General features: G+C 33.6%; 1 protein-coding gene across 1 annotated transcript; it reads left to right on the top strand.

Moving 5' to 3' along the window:
- The first annotated feature begins 1,862 nt into the window (after positions 1 to 1,862).
- Ppa (F-box and leucine rich repeat protein partner of paired) lies at positions 1,863 to 19,706 on the top strand. Its single transcript, XM_089177015.1, has one exon. The coding sequence runs from the start codon at positions 3,784 to 3,786 to the stop codon at positions 5,470 to 5,472; it is 1,689 nt and encodes a 562-aa protein (XP_089033141.1). The 5' UTR covers positions 1,863 to 3,783; the 3' UTR covers positions 5,473 to 19,706.
- The last annotated feature ends 1,371 nt before the right edge of the window (positions 19,707 to 21,077 follow it).

The raw sequence follows: 21,077 nt of genomic DNA, 5'->3' as shown, positions 1-21,077 counted from the left end.
TGTAAACCGCTTTAAGTTTAGATTTAAGTCGATTGGCTGAGAGAATTTGGAGAAACACCAATCAGAAGGAATAGAATTTATTAACACATTAGGGCAATTTCATGCAATAGCAAATGAGAATAATTTGTCCAAAAAAATGATATTATATATAAATTTATTTATTTATATTCGATTAATACTATTAAATAATAATTAATGTATATTAGTATACAAAATAATATTTTCTAATCTCAATATAAACAATTACGTTCTCATTAAACTAACAAAAATGTAAGTACATATACATGTATATAATGTGTTTATATATATATATATATATATATATAAGTGAGAGGTTAACACATAAAATTATCGTGATCCTAAGAAACGAAGACAATTTTAAAAAGCAAATCACAAAGAAATTACAAATTTAAATAATATATGTATATAATAGAATCTAGTATCGTAAGAATAATAAAAAATTATCTTATCATCGTTTGTTATCTTCGAACCAATTCTTTCGTATATTTGAATAATTCCCTTTGTATTTTATTTTCTGTAGAAATATTGTAAAAACATTGAGTAAGCAAAGTACGCATTTAATTTTGTTTCACAATTACTGATTTTTAAAAATTGAAACATTTTTGTTAATAAATATTCTAATGTACGATATTTCTTGATTGTAATAATAATTATCAATATCATACTACATTATATATATATATGTATATGTGCGTATATATGTACGTGTATGTATGTATGTATGTGTAGGTATACGTACGATATGGGGTTTTGTAACTAATGCATGTCTATACGAAGTATACATTCGAACCAAAATTTACGGTTACGATACTAGAAGCTAGTATTCGATGAGAGAGAAAGAGAGAAAGAGAGAGAGAGAGAGAGAGAGAGAGAGGTAGAGTATCGATATAAATATATCAAAACAGTGTATCCATTTAATTCGCTAATTCCAAAAGGTAGACACTTTCCCGATTCCACCAAGTCAAATGGAAATTTTAAAAAGGAAAGATAAATAGGCACGAACTTGGCGTCTACTGTTTGGTGTAAATTTTCCTCTAAATAAATGGATCAAATATATGTATACACATACATACACGTATATATATAATATATATATCAAAAGTAGTACAGCGTACAAAATATTCTCAACTTTCCATATCGATCGATGGACATTGTAACTGATATTAAATAAAATAACTGACAATGTATGACGAACGTATAATAATTGTTATCTCGTTCTATATAAATTGTAGTATACAAAAAAAAATGAAGAAAGATAGTTCCTGTAGATAAAAAAAAATTCTGAGACACTGTAACTGTGATAGTGAATAAAATAATCGACAATGTATATGAACGAGAAAATAATAATAGTAGACTCGTCTCGTATAAATTGTAGTTAATAAAAAATAGCAAAGATCATTTTCGTAAGTAGAAGAATAATTTTTCCAAAACAAGAAAAGGTGTAGGAAGAAAATAATAATAAATAAAAAAAGGAGACTATAGGAAAAGTAAAATAAAGAAAAAGGAAAAGGGTACGTTATCATTGGAGTATCATCATCGGATATATAGAGAAAGAGAAAATCGTATTCAAACGTTGGAGGGTTAGTAAGAGATGGTTGGTAGGAAAGAGGGAAAGAGGAAAGGGTGAAGCGGGTGGTAGTAGCAACGTGGTCCCGTCTCACCGTACCCCCCACCGCTTTACGAAAACTTAAAAATGCCGCCGCAACGCAACCCGAATCGATATTCGCCGGTGCGCTCACGTGTCACGGTCTCGGGACTAACGGACCAATGAGAATCGAGCTCGGGTCAGGTTCGCTCCGCCTGTGTGCTACGGAGCACTAGGTACGACATCTGAGTTTGGGCAGGCGGAACGACAGTTCGCGACTGGCAGCGCAACAGTGGAGAACGTTTGTCGAATGTGTTACCGGTTTCTGACGTTGATCCCGCTACACGAGTGACCTCACGAACGATTATTATTTCTTCATCGTATTCTATAAGATCTATGGTTGGTTTTATAATAACCTCGGTTAAATTCACGTTAATCTGATAAATCATCGTTAAACAATCTCATTTTAAATATCGTCGTGATCAACGTCTGATAGCTGTCATCGATAATAGTTGACGTCGTTGTACTTCTTGTTGTTATTGAGAAAACTCGTTGAAATATCGATAATCGAAAGAATGATCTACGAGATCTAAGGATCGAAGGCACCGTTATGTTCATGATCCTCGTCACGTGCTGCTACTATCGCTGCTCATCGTGTGACGAAATACTTCAGAAAATATAAAGAACGAGAGATTAAAGGAAAAGAAAAAACAAAAATTAAAAAAAGAATAAGAAGGTGTAGAAATATATTTTTCTTCTCTTCGATCATATATATATATTTTTTTCTCTCTCTCCCTCTCTCTCTCTCTCTCTCTCTCAGCGTGTGCATTTGTAAGACATTCGACGAGGGCAGCGCGTAAGCAGCACGTCGCCGTCACGGCGGCGGCACACATCGAGTAAGTGAGTGAGAGAGAGAGAGAAGAAAAAAAAGCAGATACATTCATACATACATATATCATTCACATATATCTATATATATATGTATATATATATAAAGAAATACAGAGGGAAAGAAAAAAAGAGAGAAAACAAGACGACACACAAGTGTGCGTAGATCGCGTCGTGCGTGCGAGAAGGCGGCTTGGCAGCTAGTGGTGAGAAAGAACGAGAGAGTAGAGGAAGTGATATCGTGCTGTATATACTACAGAGACAGAAAGATAAAAAGAGAAGGAGAAAGCAAGAGAGAGATAGAAAGAGGGGAAAGATAAAAAGAGAGAGAGAGAAAGGCGCGCGCGTTTCCTTGAGCAAGAAAGAGAAAGAAATAGTGAGAAAGAAGAAGGACAGCGGCGGCGGAAGCGAAAGAGTCTGAAAAGAGGTGGAGAAGAAGTGAGAGAGAAGGAAAGAGTTAGAGGAGGAGGACGAGTAGGTGGCGGTGGGGCGGGGCACGGGGAGTGTCGAAGGGTTAGAAGAGTGAGAAGGAGGGCCAACAGAATGTTGGAAAGAGAGAGAAGAAGAGAACGGTCGGGACAGAGCGAGCGTTGAGCGACGGTGGGGTTGGTTGCGGGGTGGAAGAGGAGGAAGAGCCAGTAGTAGTGTAGTAGTAGAGTAGTAGTGGTGGTGGTAGAAGAGGAGGCGGATGAGGAGGAAGAGGAGGAGGTTGAGGTTGTAGGCGCAGAAAAAAAACGAAAAAAGGGATAGAGAGAGAGAGAGAGAGAAAGAATACGACAGAGTTTTACATGTGGCCGACGATCAACACGAGAAAATAGTGTCGAACTTTGTGTGTATCGTCGTACTCTGATATACTCTACTCCTAAAATTTTGAAGTGGACGACTCTTAAGAAACGTAAAAAAAAAGCGAGGAAAAAGGAGAGACTGTATCAAGTATCGAATCATGCTTCCGTGATAACGACGCATTCCAAGAGAGTACATATCGCATTGGTTCGTAAGTACATTTAAGTTTAATCGAAAGTCTTTGGGACCTCCGAGAGTTAAATAGGAATACGAAGAGAAGTAGGAGAAGGACTGGGTAAGGTATTTAAGGCGAGAAAAGGCGTTATGCCGGTGCTGGTGCGTTACCACTGAATTCGCCTTAGAGTCGTGTTGAAGAGAAAGAGAAGGAAAGAAGACGGTGTGGCAGCGCGTGTGCGTTAGTGCGTGCGCGTGTGTTCGTCTTCGTCGTCTTCGTCGTCGTGTCGTCGTCGGGGCATACATGTACGGCCAAGGAAGTACATACATATATGTATACGCCTAGAGAAGATCGGTGGAGGAGTGAGGCGTTGGAAGGGGAGAAAAGGAAGAGAGGAGGAGGTGGTGGAGGAGAGTTGGCCGTGTCGGCGGCGGCAGTAGCAAGGGTTGGGGGGCTGGCGGGGGAGGTAGAAGCCGAGGAAGAAGAGGAGGAGGAGGAAAAGGAGGAGGAAGTAGTGGTGGTAGAACGAAAGAAAGCTCGCTTGGAAGAAGCGCGTAGTGCGATCGGCAAGATGGAGGAAAGTCAGCTGTTGATGACGGAACTTCCGGCATTAACGCCAAGCCGAGGTACGACGCTGTTGCATCGTCCTGGTCACTATTATCATTTGCATCAGCCACACTTAGCGATACCGAACGCTCAGAGCCAAGCGAGCCAAGCCATACTTCATAACTCGTCCAACATGCCGCATTACAATAGCGAAGCGACCAGTTTGCCAGCATACGTTCAAGGTATCTCCTCGAGACAGCTGCCGCACGTACCGCGTAATGTGGCCTCGGCTAGCACGCATATATCCTCCCTCTATCCAGAGATATTAGCGCTGATCTTTAGTTACTTGGATGTTAGGGACAAGGGTAGGGCGGCACAGGTGTGCACCGCATGGAGAGACGCTGCTTATTACCGATCGGTTTGGCGAGGGGTCGAAGCCAGGTTACACCTGAGGAAACAGGCACCGGCGTTGTTCTCCAGTTTGGTAAGAAGAGGAGTTAAAAAGGTTCAAGTGTTGTCCTTGAGAAGAGGTTTGAGCGACGTACTAAAAGGCGTACCAAATCTTGAAGCTCTAAATCTCTCCGGTTGTTACAACATCACCGATTCCGGATTGTCGAATGCTTTCTGCCAAGAGTATCCGGCGTTGACCGAGCTCAATCTGTCCCTTTGCAAGCAAGTGAGCGACGCGTCCCTCGGCAGGATAGCGCAGTACCTTAAGAATCTCGAGCACTTGGAACTGGGCGGTTGTTGCAACATCAGCAATACTGGTCTCCTCTTGATCGCGTGGGGTCTTAAGAGACTGAGAAGGCTCGATTTGCGAAGCTGTTGGCACGTATCCGACCAAGGAATCGCCCATTTAGCTGGACTCAATCGGGAAACCGCGGACGGTAATTTAGCGTTGGAACATCTAAGTCTCCAGGATTGTCAGAGGCTCAGCGATGAGGCGCTCAGGCACGTATCCGTCGGCTTGACTACGCTCAAGTCGATCAATCTATCCTTCTGCGTGTGCATTACCGATTCCGGTGTTAAGCATCTAGCGAGAATGTCCAGTTTGCGAGAACTCAACTTAAGATCCTGCGACAACATATCGGACATCGGTATGGCTTATTTAGCGGAAGGTGGGAGTAGGATATCATCCTTGGATGTGTCCTTTTGCGATAAAATAGGTGACCAAGCCCTGGTACACATTTCCCAGGGCTTGTTCAATTTAAAATCCTTATCGTTATCCGCTTGTCAGATAAGCGACGAGGGTATATGTAAGATCGCTAAGACTCTCCACGACCTAGAGACTCTGAATATCGGTCAGTGTAGTAGGTTGACGGACAAGGGACTTCATACCATCGCCGAGAGCATGAAGCACCTTAAGTGCATCGATCTCTACGGATGCACGAGGATAACGACCAATGGCCTGGAGAGGATTATGAAACTACCGCAGCTGAGTACCTTGAATCTTGGTCTCTGGCACGTGCGGTGATGGCTTTCTATTAACACATTGCCGCCCAGTAAATTACCAATACAACAACATTTGTTCCCGGCCGAACCTTGCCGCCAACAACAACAACAACAACACGACGACGTGGTGTAGTATTTATCCTTATATACACACACATACACACACACGAATATAAAATAAGCGCATACTACCAGCGTATTTACGACCTTTTATCAATCGTTTTATTCTCGATGATTGAAACTACCCGCGTGTTGTTGTCGTCTTGCTTTTCTCTTATAGTTGTCCTTCCCTTGTACTTCTCCTCTTCCTATTCTATCTTTTTATCTATCTTTCTCTACCGGACGGCAATGTGTTAAGAACGTTCGAGATCCATGGAACTCTGGTGCTTGGCCTGGATCTTACTAATATAAATCTCACGACAGTCAGTAAAGTCTTTGAAAGAAACGATCTAAAGTCATCCCTGATTTGCCGGACCTCGAACGTCTTCGAGCCCAATCGTCTTTGCCGCCATCGTCGTCGTCATCGTCACCGTCACCGCAATCGCCACATTTTTAATAACTTCATCATATTTTAAAAAACAAATTGGGTATTCTAATACCCAACGACTAAAAGACAACGAAATGAATGAACACGATGAGAAAAACGAAGTCTTCTCTCGAAATTGTTCTGATTTTTCGCAACTCTGTAATGTTTTCCAACTTTCTTCCATTTTTTATTATTATTTTCTTTCTTTCTTTTTTTTACGAATTGCGTTGTTTGTTGCCAATCCTGCTTGGCAAACTTTTCGACATTTTCTTGAAGGAAAAAGAAAACCTATTTATCGATCGACATCGTTGTACGTCACACGAATACACCTACGTAAATCTGCTTTGTGTCTGTGTGTGTATGCGTGCGTGGGCTTATGCGTGTGCGTGTAAGCGAAAGTAACTAAATTTTAATTTCTTTCTCTTTTATTATATATCATTTTTTTTCTTTTTTTTTTGTTTCTTCCCTTTTTTTCATACCATTGATTCGGCAATAATTTTCATTCGTCGATACCGCCAATAAATTCGACCTCTCGGTCTTTTTCGGGCCGATTGGTGGAGGTTTGTTGCATGGTGTAGAAAAAAAAAAGAGAGAAAGAGAGAGAGAGAGAGAGAGAGAGAGAGAGAGAGAGAAAATCCGAGCACGTTAGGTTCTACGCTCTTTTTACATACACACAACACACACACACATAAAAAACATCCGTACACGTGCATGTATGTATATGTATATCTATATTTTTTATTTGTTATCTTTTTTTTCTCTCATTTTTCCCTCTTTCGTAACTCGATCGTTAAAAAAAAAGTAAAAAAAAAAAAAAAAAACAGGCACAAGCACAAGCACGTACACGCACGTACATGCATATATACGCGCAGAGGCAACACAAAAAGAGAGAATCATGCTCAGTAATGGTAATCTGTCTTATAAAATTGCAGTTTTTTGTTTGTATTGTTATTGTTGTTGCTGTTATTGTTGTTGTTGGTTGGTCGCATTGCTGTTGTTGTTGTCTGCTGTCATAATTATGCGCGTATGTAGTGCTGCTGTTGCTGCTGCAGTTGTTGGTTGTTGTTGTTGTTGTTGTTATTGGTTTCTTATTTTTTTGTTGTTTATTCTTTTTATTTTACTATACTCGAACACACGATTGATGAACGAGAGAAATGCATTCGAGTGAGATATAAAGTTGGCGTAGAAATTCTGTCTAAAACATTGAATATGCACTGCGATAATGTTGCACCACGTATAACATGGGTATGCATATGTATGGGGAGGGAGGGGAGAAAAAAATAGCATTATGCTTATTCTTCTTTTTCTTCTTCTTCGTTCGTTCCTTAGATATTATTTCGGTTTATAAATTCCGTGGTCATTGGTGAATTAATTTGCAAATTTCTTTCATTAAAAAGTCGAATTACGAACGTTAGGTTACGTCAGGAGTAGAATTGCGATAGAAGAAAATGGAATGCGCAACACGCGGATATCGCATAACAAAACGCCTTCTTTTTTTGTTTTATTTATTTAAAGATATCAAAGGAGGAAAATATAAGAAAATAGATAAATATTTTGTTCATTTAGTAAAGGTTTCCGTGGATAATTCTCAACTGTATACGAACGAACGTACGAATAAATCAACGAACGGTAGAACCCGTCAAAATTTAACCTTCGATTAATCAAACTTTCACTTTGATCGATATGGCTTTTTTTAAATATATATATATATATAACAAATTAACACATACTACGATAATTCAAACAAATCGTAAGTTACGAAGAACGAATCGATCTTACAAATTTTCTTTTAAACTTTTTTACCGTACTTGGCTCAGGGCCAATAACCTTTTGATCAAAGTAACAGATCACAAGAACCGAATTAATTTCCAACGTCCCGTTAACAATGTCTCGAATAATAGGCTGATCAGGACAAGTAAACTATTACAATTTGACAAATTTTCCTTACATGTGCTTATGTATGTGTGAATGTGAATATGAATGTGAATGTACCAAAGGGGAAAAGAGGATCCCAGGTTGTCTCTTGTTGCTCTCTCCCCTCTTTTCTTCTGTCTCTTTTATAAGTCGGTGATTATATTTCGCATAGTGCACCATCTCGAAAGGAGATAAAGCATATGTCAGGTGGACATTCCCCCGTTTTTATGCGGACGTACGCTCGATCGCGTAGCAACTCGTTATTACGGCCGGCTGGTTGGTTGGTTGGTTGGTTGGTTGGTTGGCTAGCTGGCTGGCTGGCTGGCTGGCTGGCTGGCTGGCTGGCTGGCTGGCTAGCTGGCTGGCTGGCTGGCTGACTGGCTGGTTGGTTGGTGGCCTGTGCAGTTCTGGAGAGTTCGGACGGTGGGAGGAATTTTGGAAGTGTCTGTACCAGAATGTATAGGCGGGGTATTCAGGAGGAGGCCAGGAGCACTGGGATCGAAGGGCCAAAGCACAAACCCCCCCGTTCTCTTCACCTCTTCTTCGTCTTCGTCTTCATCTTTATCGTCGTCTTCTTCTTCTTCTTTACCAAGCCTAACCAGCTCGAAAACCTGAATTTCAACCGTCTCTATCTAGACCCGCTGACCTCCGAATACGCCGAAACGCAAGAGAAAGAAAAATAGTAGTCCCACCAACCGACTTTGTGCTTCTTTCTTTCCTTTCTTTATCGGCTACGAAAATATTCACCTTGTAAATTTTTATACTACGTGTACTAATTTCTCTACATGTCCCTCTTATTATCTTTTACTTTTTCTTGGCTCTTACTCAAATTTTTAGAGGAATATTATTATTTTGATAATTACTTCTTTTTTACTTTACTTTATAATGAAATCATAAATTGATTTAAATAATCAGATTAATTTGGTACAGTTGTTCATCGAATAGTATCCAAATGGGATAGTTCCATATCTTCCAGGATTTTTCTTCTGCTCATTTTTTATTGTTCATAAAACAAATATCACGATCAATTATTCTTACGTTAGAATTTTTTTCTTATACGATCAGATTTTTTCTAATATTATCTTCTTCATCTATATAATCAAATTGATTATATTATGTATAAAAATCCAATCTGCAATATATGATCAGTTTTGTATGATTAGTTTCGAATGATCTGGAAAAGATTCTTACCATATAACTTTCATCCTTCTAAGGGTCATTTCAACTTACTCGTTCATAAAGACAATAGACTTAACTAAGACATAATATAAAACATAGCGTTAAAGAATCTCTGGAAAAAATATTTCTTCGTACTTTCCTTCAACCTGCAAATACATAGTACTGTAATAGCACCATCATCAACAGCAGTAGTATCAGCATCAGCAGCAAACAGCAACAGTAACAGTAATAGTAGTAGTAGTAGTAGTAGTAGTAGTAGTAGTAGTAGTAGTAGTAGTAGTCGTAATAATAGTAGTGGTAATACTATACAGTATATAGTAGTACCTCCACTACCATCACAATCACCACTATCAATAGCAACAGCAACAGCAGCAGCAGCAACAGTAGTAGAAGTAGTAGCAGTAGTAGTAATCGTAATAGTGTTAGTGTTAGTGAAGATACAAGGTGGAAAACCAGTTCTCTCTCTTAAACTCGAATCTCTTGGAGTTTGTTCTCGTACCTTTACCGTAGGACCGTATTGACCGTAATGAGTTTCATTAGCGATTTCCAAAGGAAACGATGGAATTATCAAATTACTCCGAGTGTTTAGTGTTCTCTTTCGAAGGGATATACGAGGTGGGTGAGAGGGTGTAGAACTAACACACACACACACATATATATACACATATATCTATATATATATATAGAAAGAAATTGGACACACGCATGCAGGTGGAAGATCCTTTGGCGAATACGATCGACGAAGGCCGAGTAAAGCCGAGACACAACCCCAAGCATGTTGTGCTAAGGGAATATCGCGTAAGAGAAAAGGAGTAAAATGGGGCGAAAGGGGGAAAAGGAATGAAACCATCTATATATATATATGTATGTGTGTATGTTTTGTGTGTATGTGTTAGTGTTTGGTTATGTTGCGTGTGTACTAATATGTACGTAAGTACATGCAACACCGAAAGGGTGTATCTATACATGTATATATGTATATATAAATGTGTGTGTATGTGTGTGTGTGTGTGTGTTTGTGAGAGAGAGAGAGAGAGAGAGAAAGGAAAGGGCCTTTCACACGGGTCTCTTCTCCCGCTACCTACCCTAGGTTAGGTGCTATTGTAATCGATTGGAGATGCGGGACTTCCCTCGGCCTTCCCTCTCCCTGCCCTCTCCCTTCTTCGACCCTTGACGGCTATACGGAGACCCGTTACTCATTGTCTGCCAACCCCCCGTAGCTAACGTTGCTCGGCTACGAAGGCATGTGCATTGACGCATCGTTGCGTGCACATATCCTCTAGACTTTGCCTTTCTCCTCTCTCACTCTCTCTCTTTCTCTCTTTCTCTGTTTCTTTTTCTCTCCCCGTCTATATTTTTATCCCTTTCTCTTTCTGATACGTATACCTTTTTTTTTACCTTAAGATCCTTACCTTCGATTCGTCATCGAGGGCGGAAAACCTTCGTTCGTTCGTTCGTTCTTTCGTTCTTTACATTTGTTCCTTTTTTTTTCTTTCTTTCTTCGTTGCTTTTTACGTTCGAGCTTTTTATTGGAAATCATTGGACTTTGAAATTATGGGTAATTTTATTCTGTAGGTTTATTAGGAATTACGGATATGTGATTAAATGGAATTTTTATTTTAAAAATGGAATATGTTATTATATTATTATTTTATTATTTTTTTCTTTATTTGTTGACACTTAAGGATTGATTTGTACTTCAATCTGATTATTCGATCACGATATATATATTATAATTTTTGTTTTTGATTAACAAAAAAAATCGTCATCGAGGATGAAAAAACCATTTTTTCGTTTTTAACGGTGACAATTCTTTGTTGGTAATTTTTTTTCTTTTTTTTTTGGAAATTTTTTATTCGAAAAATCATTCGATTTTGACATTATTCAAGATCGTTTAATATTTAAGTGAATTATTTATTGTAGGAGATTATATTTATATTTTCAAATTGAATTTATATTTCTTAAATGTTTCGATATTAATTCGTTTTTAATTTTAATTTATTTTATTCTATTATTAATTTAATCGAAGAAAAGAACATAATATACAATAAAATATTACACCAATTAAATTGTTAATTTTCCTTTATTATTAAACGTAATGACAATCTTATGTTTTTCTTATATGTTTTACGAATATTATAAGATGTCATTTTTTGATTTATTTAATCGAAAAAAGTTTACGCAAAATAACACGACGTATTAATTTTATTTTATTTTTTTTTCTTGCAAATGTGATTAATCATTTTAGTAATTCGCGTGAAGAAAAGCAACACGTGTTAGTTAACAAAATTTGGATAAAAACGTATGAAATTTATCTCTGCTGTCTCGTTCACAAATCTAAATAAATGAAAAGAAAAAAAAAGGAGAATAAAAAAAGAGAAAGAAAGGAAACTAAGTGTATATATGTACATATATATATATAATATATTTATATTTATATATTAATGTATTTATGTATGTATATACATTAAAAAAAAAACATAGAAGAGTGCATAAGAGATTGCAAATTCACGCCGAGAAAGCGCATTTTTGTGTGATTCGAAGGTGCTATCTCGTTCAACACACACATATATACATAAAAACACATACTCACGCATATACTCGTGTCTAGTAATCAAATTACTAGTTTCTTTTCTCTTCTTTTCCAATCTCTCTCTTTTTGTATGTATGTGTGTGAATGTGTGCGCGTATGTGTGTTACATTTCTTTACATTATGATCCATTTTGTTTTGATAAATTTATTATAATAATAATAATTATTATTATTACTATTATTATTATTATTAATATTATTATTATTATTATTATTATTATTATTATTATTATTATATTATTAATATTATTAATATTATTATTACTTTTTCTTGTTACATTACACGTATATTTTTATTATACATTGTTCATAAAAGCGAATTTTAGGATTAGAATGCGCGCGACTATATTTTTATTTATGTAATATACACATATGTACATATATACATATATATTATATTTTTTTCTTAATTGTCTTTTTGAACAAATCCACTGCACGCATATTTTTTTGTATTTTGTTTTATTTCTCTCTTTGTCTACTTTTCATTCGCCACGTGTCGTCTCCAGTCAGCGAACTTCGTAACGATCGAAAAAGAGAAAGAGAAAGAGACAGAGATAGAGACAGAAAGAAAGAGAGAAAGAGAAAGAAAACAAGTGTGGTCGTAAAAAATGTTTGCAATAAATAAATTAAAATTTAACAAGTGGGCAGAAAAAAATATTCTTTCAAAAAGACAAACAAGTGTTATTCTTTTTAGTATTATTATTACTATAATTATTATTAAAATTATTATTAAATATTATTATTATTATTATTATTATTATTATTATTATTATTATTATTATTATTATTATTATTGTTTATATTGTTAAGAACTATTTTTTTATATTAAAGAAATAATTTCGAAATTACGGGTAAGTTTTTTCCTTTTTAACTTTTAAGTTTTACAAGAGCAACGTGTGATAAGTTGACTTTATTATTATTATTATTATTATTATTATTATTATTATTATTATTATTATTATTATTATTATTATTATTATTATTTTGCTATTGTTATTATTATTAAATTGTATTTATGATTATTGTTAAATAGGAAGATAGCCCCCTTTGTATTATGCTTATAATCAAGGTCGTATTCATGATTATGCGTTTGGCATTGAGACTCGTTTCATTAGGGGCTCAGTAAAGTGCAACAAATAGATAAAAAAAGATTATCAATTACTTTTAATTATTTAAAAAATAATAATATTTATGTTCATGAATATTTTTCATATTTAATGTAATTAATTAATTAAATAATTATTCAATAAACAAGATATTCTTCTATTAACAATTTTACATAATTGTAACAAACTTTCAGAAGCATCGCAAAATGAAGTAACGTAGTATTTAATTTCAAATTTAATTGAAAATATATAAATACAATTTTATAATAATAATAATAATAACAGTATTATTAATACTTATTTCTTGTTAATATATACACACACACAAATATATACATACACAAAAATTAAATAAAAAAAAAAACACAAAATTATGGAGAGAAAGAAAAGCTGTGAAAAAATATTAATAATAAGAATTATTAATAAATATAAAATATACTTATAATATCAAATAATATTAAATAATATTATTATAAAATAAAAATTTTAAGAACAAAATATATATATATATGTATAATATATATATTAAATTAACATTAAATTAAAATGAAAAAAAAAATGAAAAAATTAAAAAAGAAGCAGAAATAATATTAATGATGATAATAATAGTAATAATAATAATAATAATAAGAATAAGAATAAGAATAATAATAAGAATAATAATAACGACGATACTCATGCAACGAAACAAAATAATTAATTAGAAAATTCGCTCGTTCATCACCACCCCCAGCATCTGCGCTTTTTTTACTTTTTTTTTCACATTTTCTTTTTATATATATAAAAACAAAAAAGTTTTTTTTTTATATTTTCAATATTTGTTCCTTTTTTTTCTTTGATAATTTTTTTCATAGTCGAATTCCGAGGGTATTGTACGTAAACGTTATCATTATCTTTTCACGATAATAATAATAATAATATATTTTTTGTTCATTCTTTATTGTTTCTTTCTTTTTTTTTTTGGTTTATCATTCGTTTTCTTCTTATTTCTTATACGAACCTGATATTGAAAAATGAGTTTTAAAGTTTCAACAAAAACATCTTTTAATATTTTTTAATTTTTTTTCTTTAAATAAAAATGTATTTTTAAAAATGTATAATCGTTTTTACATTAGGTTCAAAACTTTCCAACCAGTTCAGGTTTTTACGAATGAGAATAAAAAATGACAGCACCGTACATTTGCAACCTTTTTTTTTTTCTTTTTTATGGTCACCCATATTTCATTAATTTTTTGTTGTTGTTTCTTAATTCATCAAATAGATAGTTCAATTAGCAGAATTGCGAGAAATACCAAATGTTAGTTTTTAAGAAGCAGCTTTCTAAGAGATTACGTGTCATAACGATAGGTTGACTTAGGTAAACTTGAATTATAAACTACAAACTCCCTTATAAACCAACCCTTACCACCCACCCATTCTTCCTTACCCAATGAAAAGGACACGCCGTTTCTATATATTTTTTTATACATATTATACATAAATGAAAACTTTTACATTTTCGTGCGTATATTAAAAAAAAAAAAAAGAAAAAAATTAAAACACGTATAAATCGTGGAATAAACATCTTTTGTTTTAATTCGTTAACAAATTGCAATTTTTTTTCTTATTTATATTATTATTTAGGGTAATTAAATTTTCTGTATTATTTTAAAAAAAAAAGATTTACAAAACGATATTTTTTAACTTTTTTATTTTCTACGACTTTTCTTGAAAGTTTATAGGAAAAGATAATAATTTTTTTTTTTTTGTTATTTATTGGGTTGTTTAGAAAATACCCTGGTAGTACAAAATATTGAACAATTTGTGCTACTAGGGTAATTTCATTTTTTTCTGACAGAATAAAGACATTAGTTGATGCAAACCGGCAGATAACAACACATGAGATCGGTGTGATGTTAAATTTATTAAATTCAACTGTTTATGCCCACTTGAAAGGCCTAGGTTTTAGGTTAGGAAGCAAAAATTGTCTTCATTTTCAAATTGTCACAAAAAAAACATGAAATTACATTCCGAACAACCCAATATTATTGTTATCATTGTGTATTATCGTTCATACGACTTATGATAATTGTCAAGAACTGTGATTTTTACACACAACACATACTCATACACGTACACACACACACACACTCGAGCGTTTTAAAAAGAAAACGCGAGTTAAAGAGTAGTTTTGAGAAAATTCTACGAATGATCGACACACGTTTTTTTTTGTCGTATTTTGTATAAATGTTATTAAAAAAAAAAAAAAATAATAATAAAAAAATGAAAGAAAAAAAAAAACAATTAAAATAAACGAAAACAAGAAAAAAGGCGTTAGTATATAAGAACGTTGTGTATATAAAATAAAAATGTATATATACATATACATGCATTGTATATGTATATGTAAATTGATATCATTTATACATGTAATTGTGTAATTTTTACAGATTTGAAAAAAAAAAAATAATGATGAACCGGTTGAAAAGTCTTGAGCGCAAAACACAGAATTAATTTGTTAATTTTTTTCTTTGTTGCTTCGAAGTAGGGGACTCAAAATTTTTCAACCCACCCTTTTTTTGGTTTTTTTATGGAATATTTTTTTTTTCTAAGAAATATTTTTTTTCCTTTCTCGTACGCGAATAACGTTTGGTAAATGAAATTCGTTTGATTGACATTTGCCACGGGGTGTCCTTGAAATTTCGAATCATTGTAATTATGAACAAATTGAAAATGTATGGAAAAAACTATAGGATTCAGGATACTTTAAGTTTTGCGTTGAAATCATAGAACCAAAGCCAACCGAACTTCATTTTTCTTTCTCTCTTTTTCTCCTTTTCTCTCTCTCTCTCTCTCACACATACATACACAAATACAAACATTCGTTTTCATATTTATACATTATTATCATTAATAAGCTTTAATTCTAAAAGATGATCGTTTTAATTTCATTCGAATTTCATTAAATTTTTATCAAATCTTCCTCTTTCTCTCTCTTTTTGATTTTCTTTCGTTTTTTTGTTTCGATTGAATTTAATTGAAAATAAACAATATAATGTTTAAAAAAAAAAAATTGTATTCCTGGTTTCATAAAAGCTTGGATTTTGATGCGTGTGCGTGCATGTGTCGTAAAAATGTGTTGAAATGTGCTTAAAAAAAAAATTGAAAAAGAAAAAAAAATTTCTTGTTTATGTTAAAACTTCGAGCCGCATGTGCCTTTCCAAAAATATATTATTTTAAGAATAAACAATTTAAAAACCACCTTATCTCTTCCATCTATGTTACATCTTTCTTTTCGTATAGTTATTTAGTATATTATCCTTATAATTTTTTTTTGTTTTTAAATGAAATGATTATTAACACTATGCCGTCCACACGTCTAATCTAAATTTGTTTGTCTCGTGCCGGTATTTATATTATTATATATTATTATATATAACAATTATTATAATTATTACCATTATTATATTATATATAATATATAATAAATAAAGATAATTTTTTTCGAATGGCACCAAAGTGGAGCCACCGGCACGTATCCGATAATTTTCGCATGGCACCAACATGGCGCCACCGGACGTCATAGTGTTAAAATATGATAAAAAGGTATGAAAAAGAACAAAATTTGATTTGATTTGGAATGATTTCGTTGAACGACTTCGTCTAATGTCATGTGTGTGTTTCGTATTAATCCGGTTTGACGAAGTAAGCAGGCAAGCAAGTAAGCAAGCAACCAAGCAACCAATAAGGGGACAACACAAGGATTTACACACTCTAACTTAACAAAGCACAGAAACCTTACGCGAATATGTAAGACCGGTCTTTGTAGCGGGTCCTCTCCTTCTAACACACATACTCGTGCACGAAAGAAATAAAACGTTTACTAAAAACGAATAAATGCAACAACAACAACCAACAAACAATATTAATTAACTAACTTTGTTTTGTGATTGACTTAAATGAATTACGAATTTCAAAGAAAAAAAAAGAGAAAATAAAAAAAAGAAAGAAAGAAGCAAAAAAATAAGTAATTAATACAAAACTTAACATATGTATATAATAATAATAATAATATTAATAATAGTAATAATAATAACAATCTTATATACATATATATATATATAGTTTTTAGATAGAATATAAAAAAATAATAAATAATAAAAAAAGTAAAGAAAATTTAACAAACGCTTGCAACACGTCTTTTTCAAAATTCCACAAAAATTCATAATTTGAAATTTTCAAAATCAGTTGTTTAGTTTTAACATAATTTAATTTAATTAAAATTTCTTATTATTATTATTATTATTATTATTATTATTATTATTATTATTATTATAATTATTATTATTAATATAGAAAAATCACTATATACACTAATTAAAAAATAAAAAGACAATATATACGACGTACACATGCGCGTTAAACAACAAATTAAAAAAAAAAAAAAAAAAGAATAGAAGAAGAAAAAAAGAAAATAAAGGGAAAAGCAACGCTGACGTTGATTAATTAAAATAATCTCTAGCCTAATCTCGGGCCTAATTAGCGATAAGACGAATTAAATTAAATTACATTCGGGGTGGGGGGTTTGAAAAGTTCCGAGCCTTGGCTCTCGAAAACAATTATTTTTTTTCGATCCAACTATTTGCTTTTATTTAACAAAAAAAAAAATAAAACATAAAAAATACGATACTCTTTTTAGTCAAGGTTCGTCAAAACTTTTCAATCAACCTAACTCCCCCATCCTCTGCACCTTTATAAGTATAGTGATTTTTCTGTACTATTGAAATAAATTTTCGTTCGTCGATTTGATCTCTCAATAAATGAAATTCTTGGATGAATGCGTGGGAACGAACGAACTTACGAAAGGGAGAGAGAAAGAGAGAGAGAGAGAGAGAAAGAATCATCGTCTTTATATTATAAAAATCGGTCAAAAAGAATTTTGGTGGACGATTCTAAGAAAAAGAAAAAAAAAAAAGATCTGTATGTGGGGTTTAGGTTTATCCTTGCATAGTTGCGCTCGCGCGCAAACGTTGCGTGCGTTAAACAAGTGCGTGCATGTATGTATGTGTGTATCATTCATCGTCATCGTGCGTGTACGCAACAAACCAATACACTTATGTGAAGGAATACATTCGGCTCGTACTAGCTCGCTTCTGCTACGTTCCCGGTTCCAACCCTCCTCACCCCCTCATCCCCCATACCCACACCTATTCCCATCTCCATCACTAACCCCCTTTTCAACCCACCCTTTTTCACTGCTGTCGGTTTCTACCGTGCGCGTTTTTGTGTGTGGTGTGTACAAGTGTGTGCTGTGTGTATTGCTACACGAATGTGACCCTACTCGTATACATGCATATATAGGGTGCAACGCACACATGCATATATTCTGGACTACAAAAAAAACGGTACCATACACAAGAATAATATAGAAAGGCAGGTGTATAATACGAGCTGAGCGAGTTCACGTATGCGTACGTCCTGCAATCGTGTTTTTGTGTATGTGTGTATGAATGTGTGTATGTGTGTGCATGCATGCCTTCATGTGAAAATTCGAAACGGAATTTGGCCTGTTGATGATCACACTCCGTCTATGATAAACGCATTGTAATTACGTATTGTAAATAATTCAACGACAAATATGTTAGAATGAAAGTGAGAGTGAGAAGAATGAGAGATTAAGAATAAGGAAGAAACGATAAGAAGAAAAGTTGTGAAAAAAAAATATGATAAAGATGACGAACATGAAAAGTGAGAGTTAGACGGGGAAAGAGACAAAAAGTGGCTCATATTGTGTAATTGTAAATATTAACATGGAAAAAAAGATGTTTGTTAAATATAGAATACGTTACGTTTTTCAAGAAAAAAAAAACAACAACAAGAAACAAAAAAAAAGAACACAACCTCCACGGTGAGATTATTTTTGTTTCTTTTTTTCTATTAAATCTCGCATCGTTATTTATCAATCCTTTTATTTTTGTTTTTTAAATGCGTATGATGCTTACGCGTCATCGTTTTTTTTATTCTATCAATCGTAAATGATAATAATGAAAAAAAAAAGATGAAAAAAAATGATGAATATTATTTATTATTTGTTATAATATAAATAAACTAATGGAGAGATCAACTTCGTTCAAGACGTCAACGATTTATTGCAAGTAAGTATACATTTTTATCTTTTTTATATACCTTCCGAAATATATACATATATATATATATATATGTATGTTATAATTTATGTACGTGGTGGTTGGATTGAAGAAACCATTTTTGTTGTTATTTTTTATTTATTTTCAAGAAAATAATTAAAAGTTTCTTTTTTACCGAAGCTCATAACTTTTCAGCCCACCCTTGTATCAGTTACTCGTACCTTCCCTTCGGTAACCGAATTAATGGAAGGGACATAACTTTTTCAGGTTAAAGGAATTTTCGTATGACATAAAACGCACTTGCAATTTTTACTATTCTCTTTCACCTATTTTTTTTATTTTTTTTGTTTTACTTTTTATTCATAGAGTATTTCTTTCTTTTCTATTTTCATTCACTTGTTAGTATTGTTTTTCTTTTCTTTTTTTCGATGTCATACGTGACTTGTAAATGCGCGTTAGAATTCAACTTCATATTGGAACAATAAAAAAAAAAATGTAAAAATTATATACATGGTGTTCGAATAGTAAATGCTTCGGATACTGGAAGATTGCACTGTACAGGTAAAATGTTGTAAATATATAAATTGTACAATCAAAAATGTATTCATTTCTAAAAGAAATTTCATGCTACCACTAAAAAGAAATAAAATGAGAAAAAATATAAATATATATAAAGAGAGAAAGAGTGAGACAGAAATAGTCCTAGTTATAATAGGATTAAGAAAGAGTTTCTCCTTCATTTTTTTTTTTTTACAACGAACCCACCCAACCTATTCTTACCCTACCAACCAACCAAGCAACCAACCAACCTACCTACCTATCTACCCACCCACCTATATAAAAGGTAAGCTTTTTTTTATATACGAAGAGAAATAATGATTTTCTTCGAAAACAATAAAAAAAAAAAAAGAAAAGAAAAGCAGGATAAAAAAAAAGGAGATAAAGAAAATAAAAAGATGAAGAAAAAGAGAATTCTTTTGTAACGACAGAAAGAACGGGGTGGGGAGAAAAAAGGAACAACAGTGACAGTAAAGGGTGGGGATAAGAAAAAAAGCGGGAAGTTTAAAAGTGCGTACAAGTAACGACAAGAGGTGTGTGTATATTCCTTGATTTACCTGTTAGAAAAACGACAAATTTTCTTCTTTTAGCAACTGTGTGTACGCGCGCGTTATTAAGTCCTTTTTTTTCAAAAAGGTAAAACAAATAGAAAAAAAGAAAAAGCTAAAGAAAATCTCATCCTGAAAGAAATACTACGGAGGAAGAAGAAAAAAGAAAAGGAATAGGATAAGGAAAAGGAGAATGAAGAAAGAGAGAGTTTAAGGGCGGTGATTGTCATGGGTATGGTAATGGTAATGGTGATGGTATGGTGATGGTATGGTGATGGTATGGTGATGGTATGGTGGTAGGTTTGGTTTGGAATAGTAGAAGAAAGGCAAGAAGAGACAACACAACACAAGGAAAAGGCACCGTAGCAGCACCAGGCACCAATACCAGCGCACCAATACCATCAGCAGCACCAACAGCAGCACAGGCATTGTGCACATTCTTGAGGACAAAAAGAGACGGGGCAAGAACGGGGGAGGGGCGCTAAAGGGAAAGAAGGGAAGAGGGCGGGAGTAAGGGGGTGGGGGTAGGTGGAGGAGGTAGCCGCAGCAGACATTCATCACAAAGCAGGGTGCTCCAGGGCGGACAAGTACCGTCCGCCTGAATGTAGGGATTTACCTGAGAAACCACGTGACTCCCGAGCCACGATACCCGCCTTTTATCTCTTCTCTTCTCTTTCTTTCTTTTTTTTTTTTTGCTTTTTTTCTTTTTTCTTTTTATCTCTCTTTCTTCGTAGATAAATAGATAGATAGATAGATGGATGGATGGATGGATGGATGGATGGATAGATGGATGGATAGATATCTTTTCTATCTCGTTCTTTTACTCGTTCACTCACTTTTATTCACGTATAGAAATCGAGAAGTATTCTTTATAAACATTCTTTCTTATTTTTTCTTTCTCTCTCTCTTTTTTTCTTTTTTTGCTTCGGAAGGTAAAAAATATCTTCACTGATATCTTCCATCTTTAAACTCGATGATAATGATGGTGATGATTATGATTTGGGGTCTCAAAATCTAAACCAATCTATGAACAACAAATATTTTGTCTTTCTAATCTTATAACAAAACGGGCTTCATTT

This window comes from Polistes dominula, unplaced genomic scaffold (assembly GCF_049000335.1).
Source record: "Polistes dominula isolate Pdom_NZ unplaced genomic scaffold, Pdom_raw_medaka contig_12, whole genome shotgun sequence".
NCBI lineage: Eukaryota > Metazoa > Arthropoda > Insecta > Hymenoptera > Vespidae > Polistes > Polistes dominula.
The sequence above is the reverse complement of the archived record's forward strand: the minus strand, read 5'-3'. Positions and strand labels throughout refer to the sequence as shown.

What these genes read in the sequence shown, in the direction of transcription:
- Ppa (XM_089177015.1), top strand. Translation starts at nt 3,784, where the DNA reads ATGTATACGCCTAGAGAAGATCGGTGGAGGAGTGAGGCGTTGGAAGGG.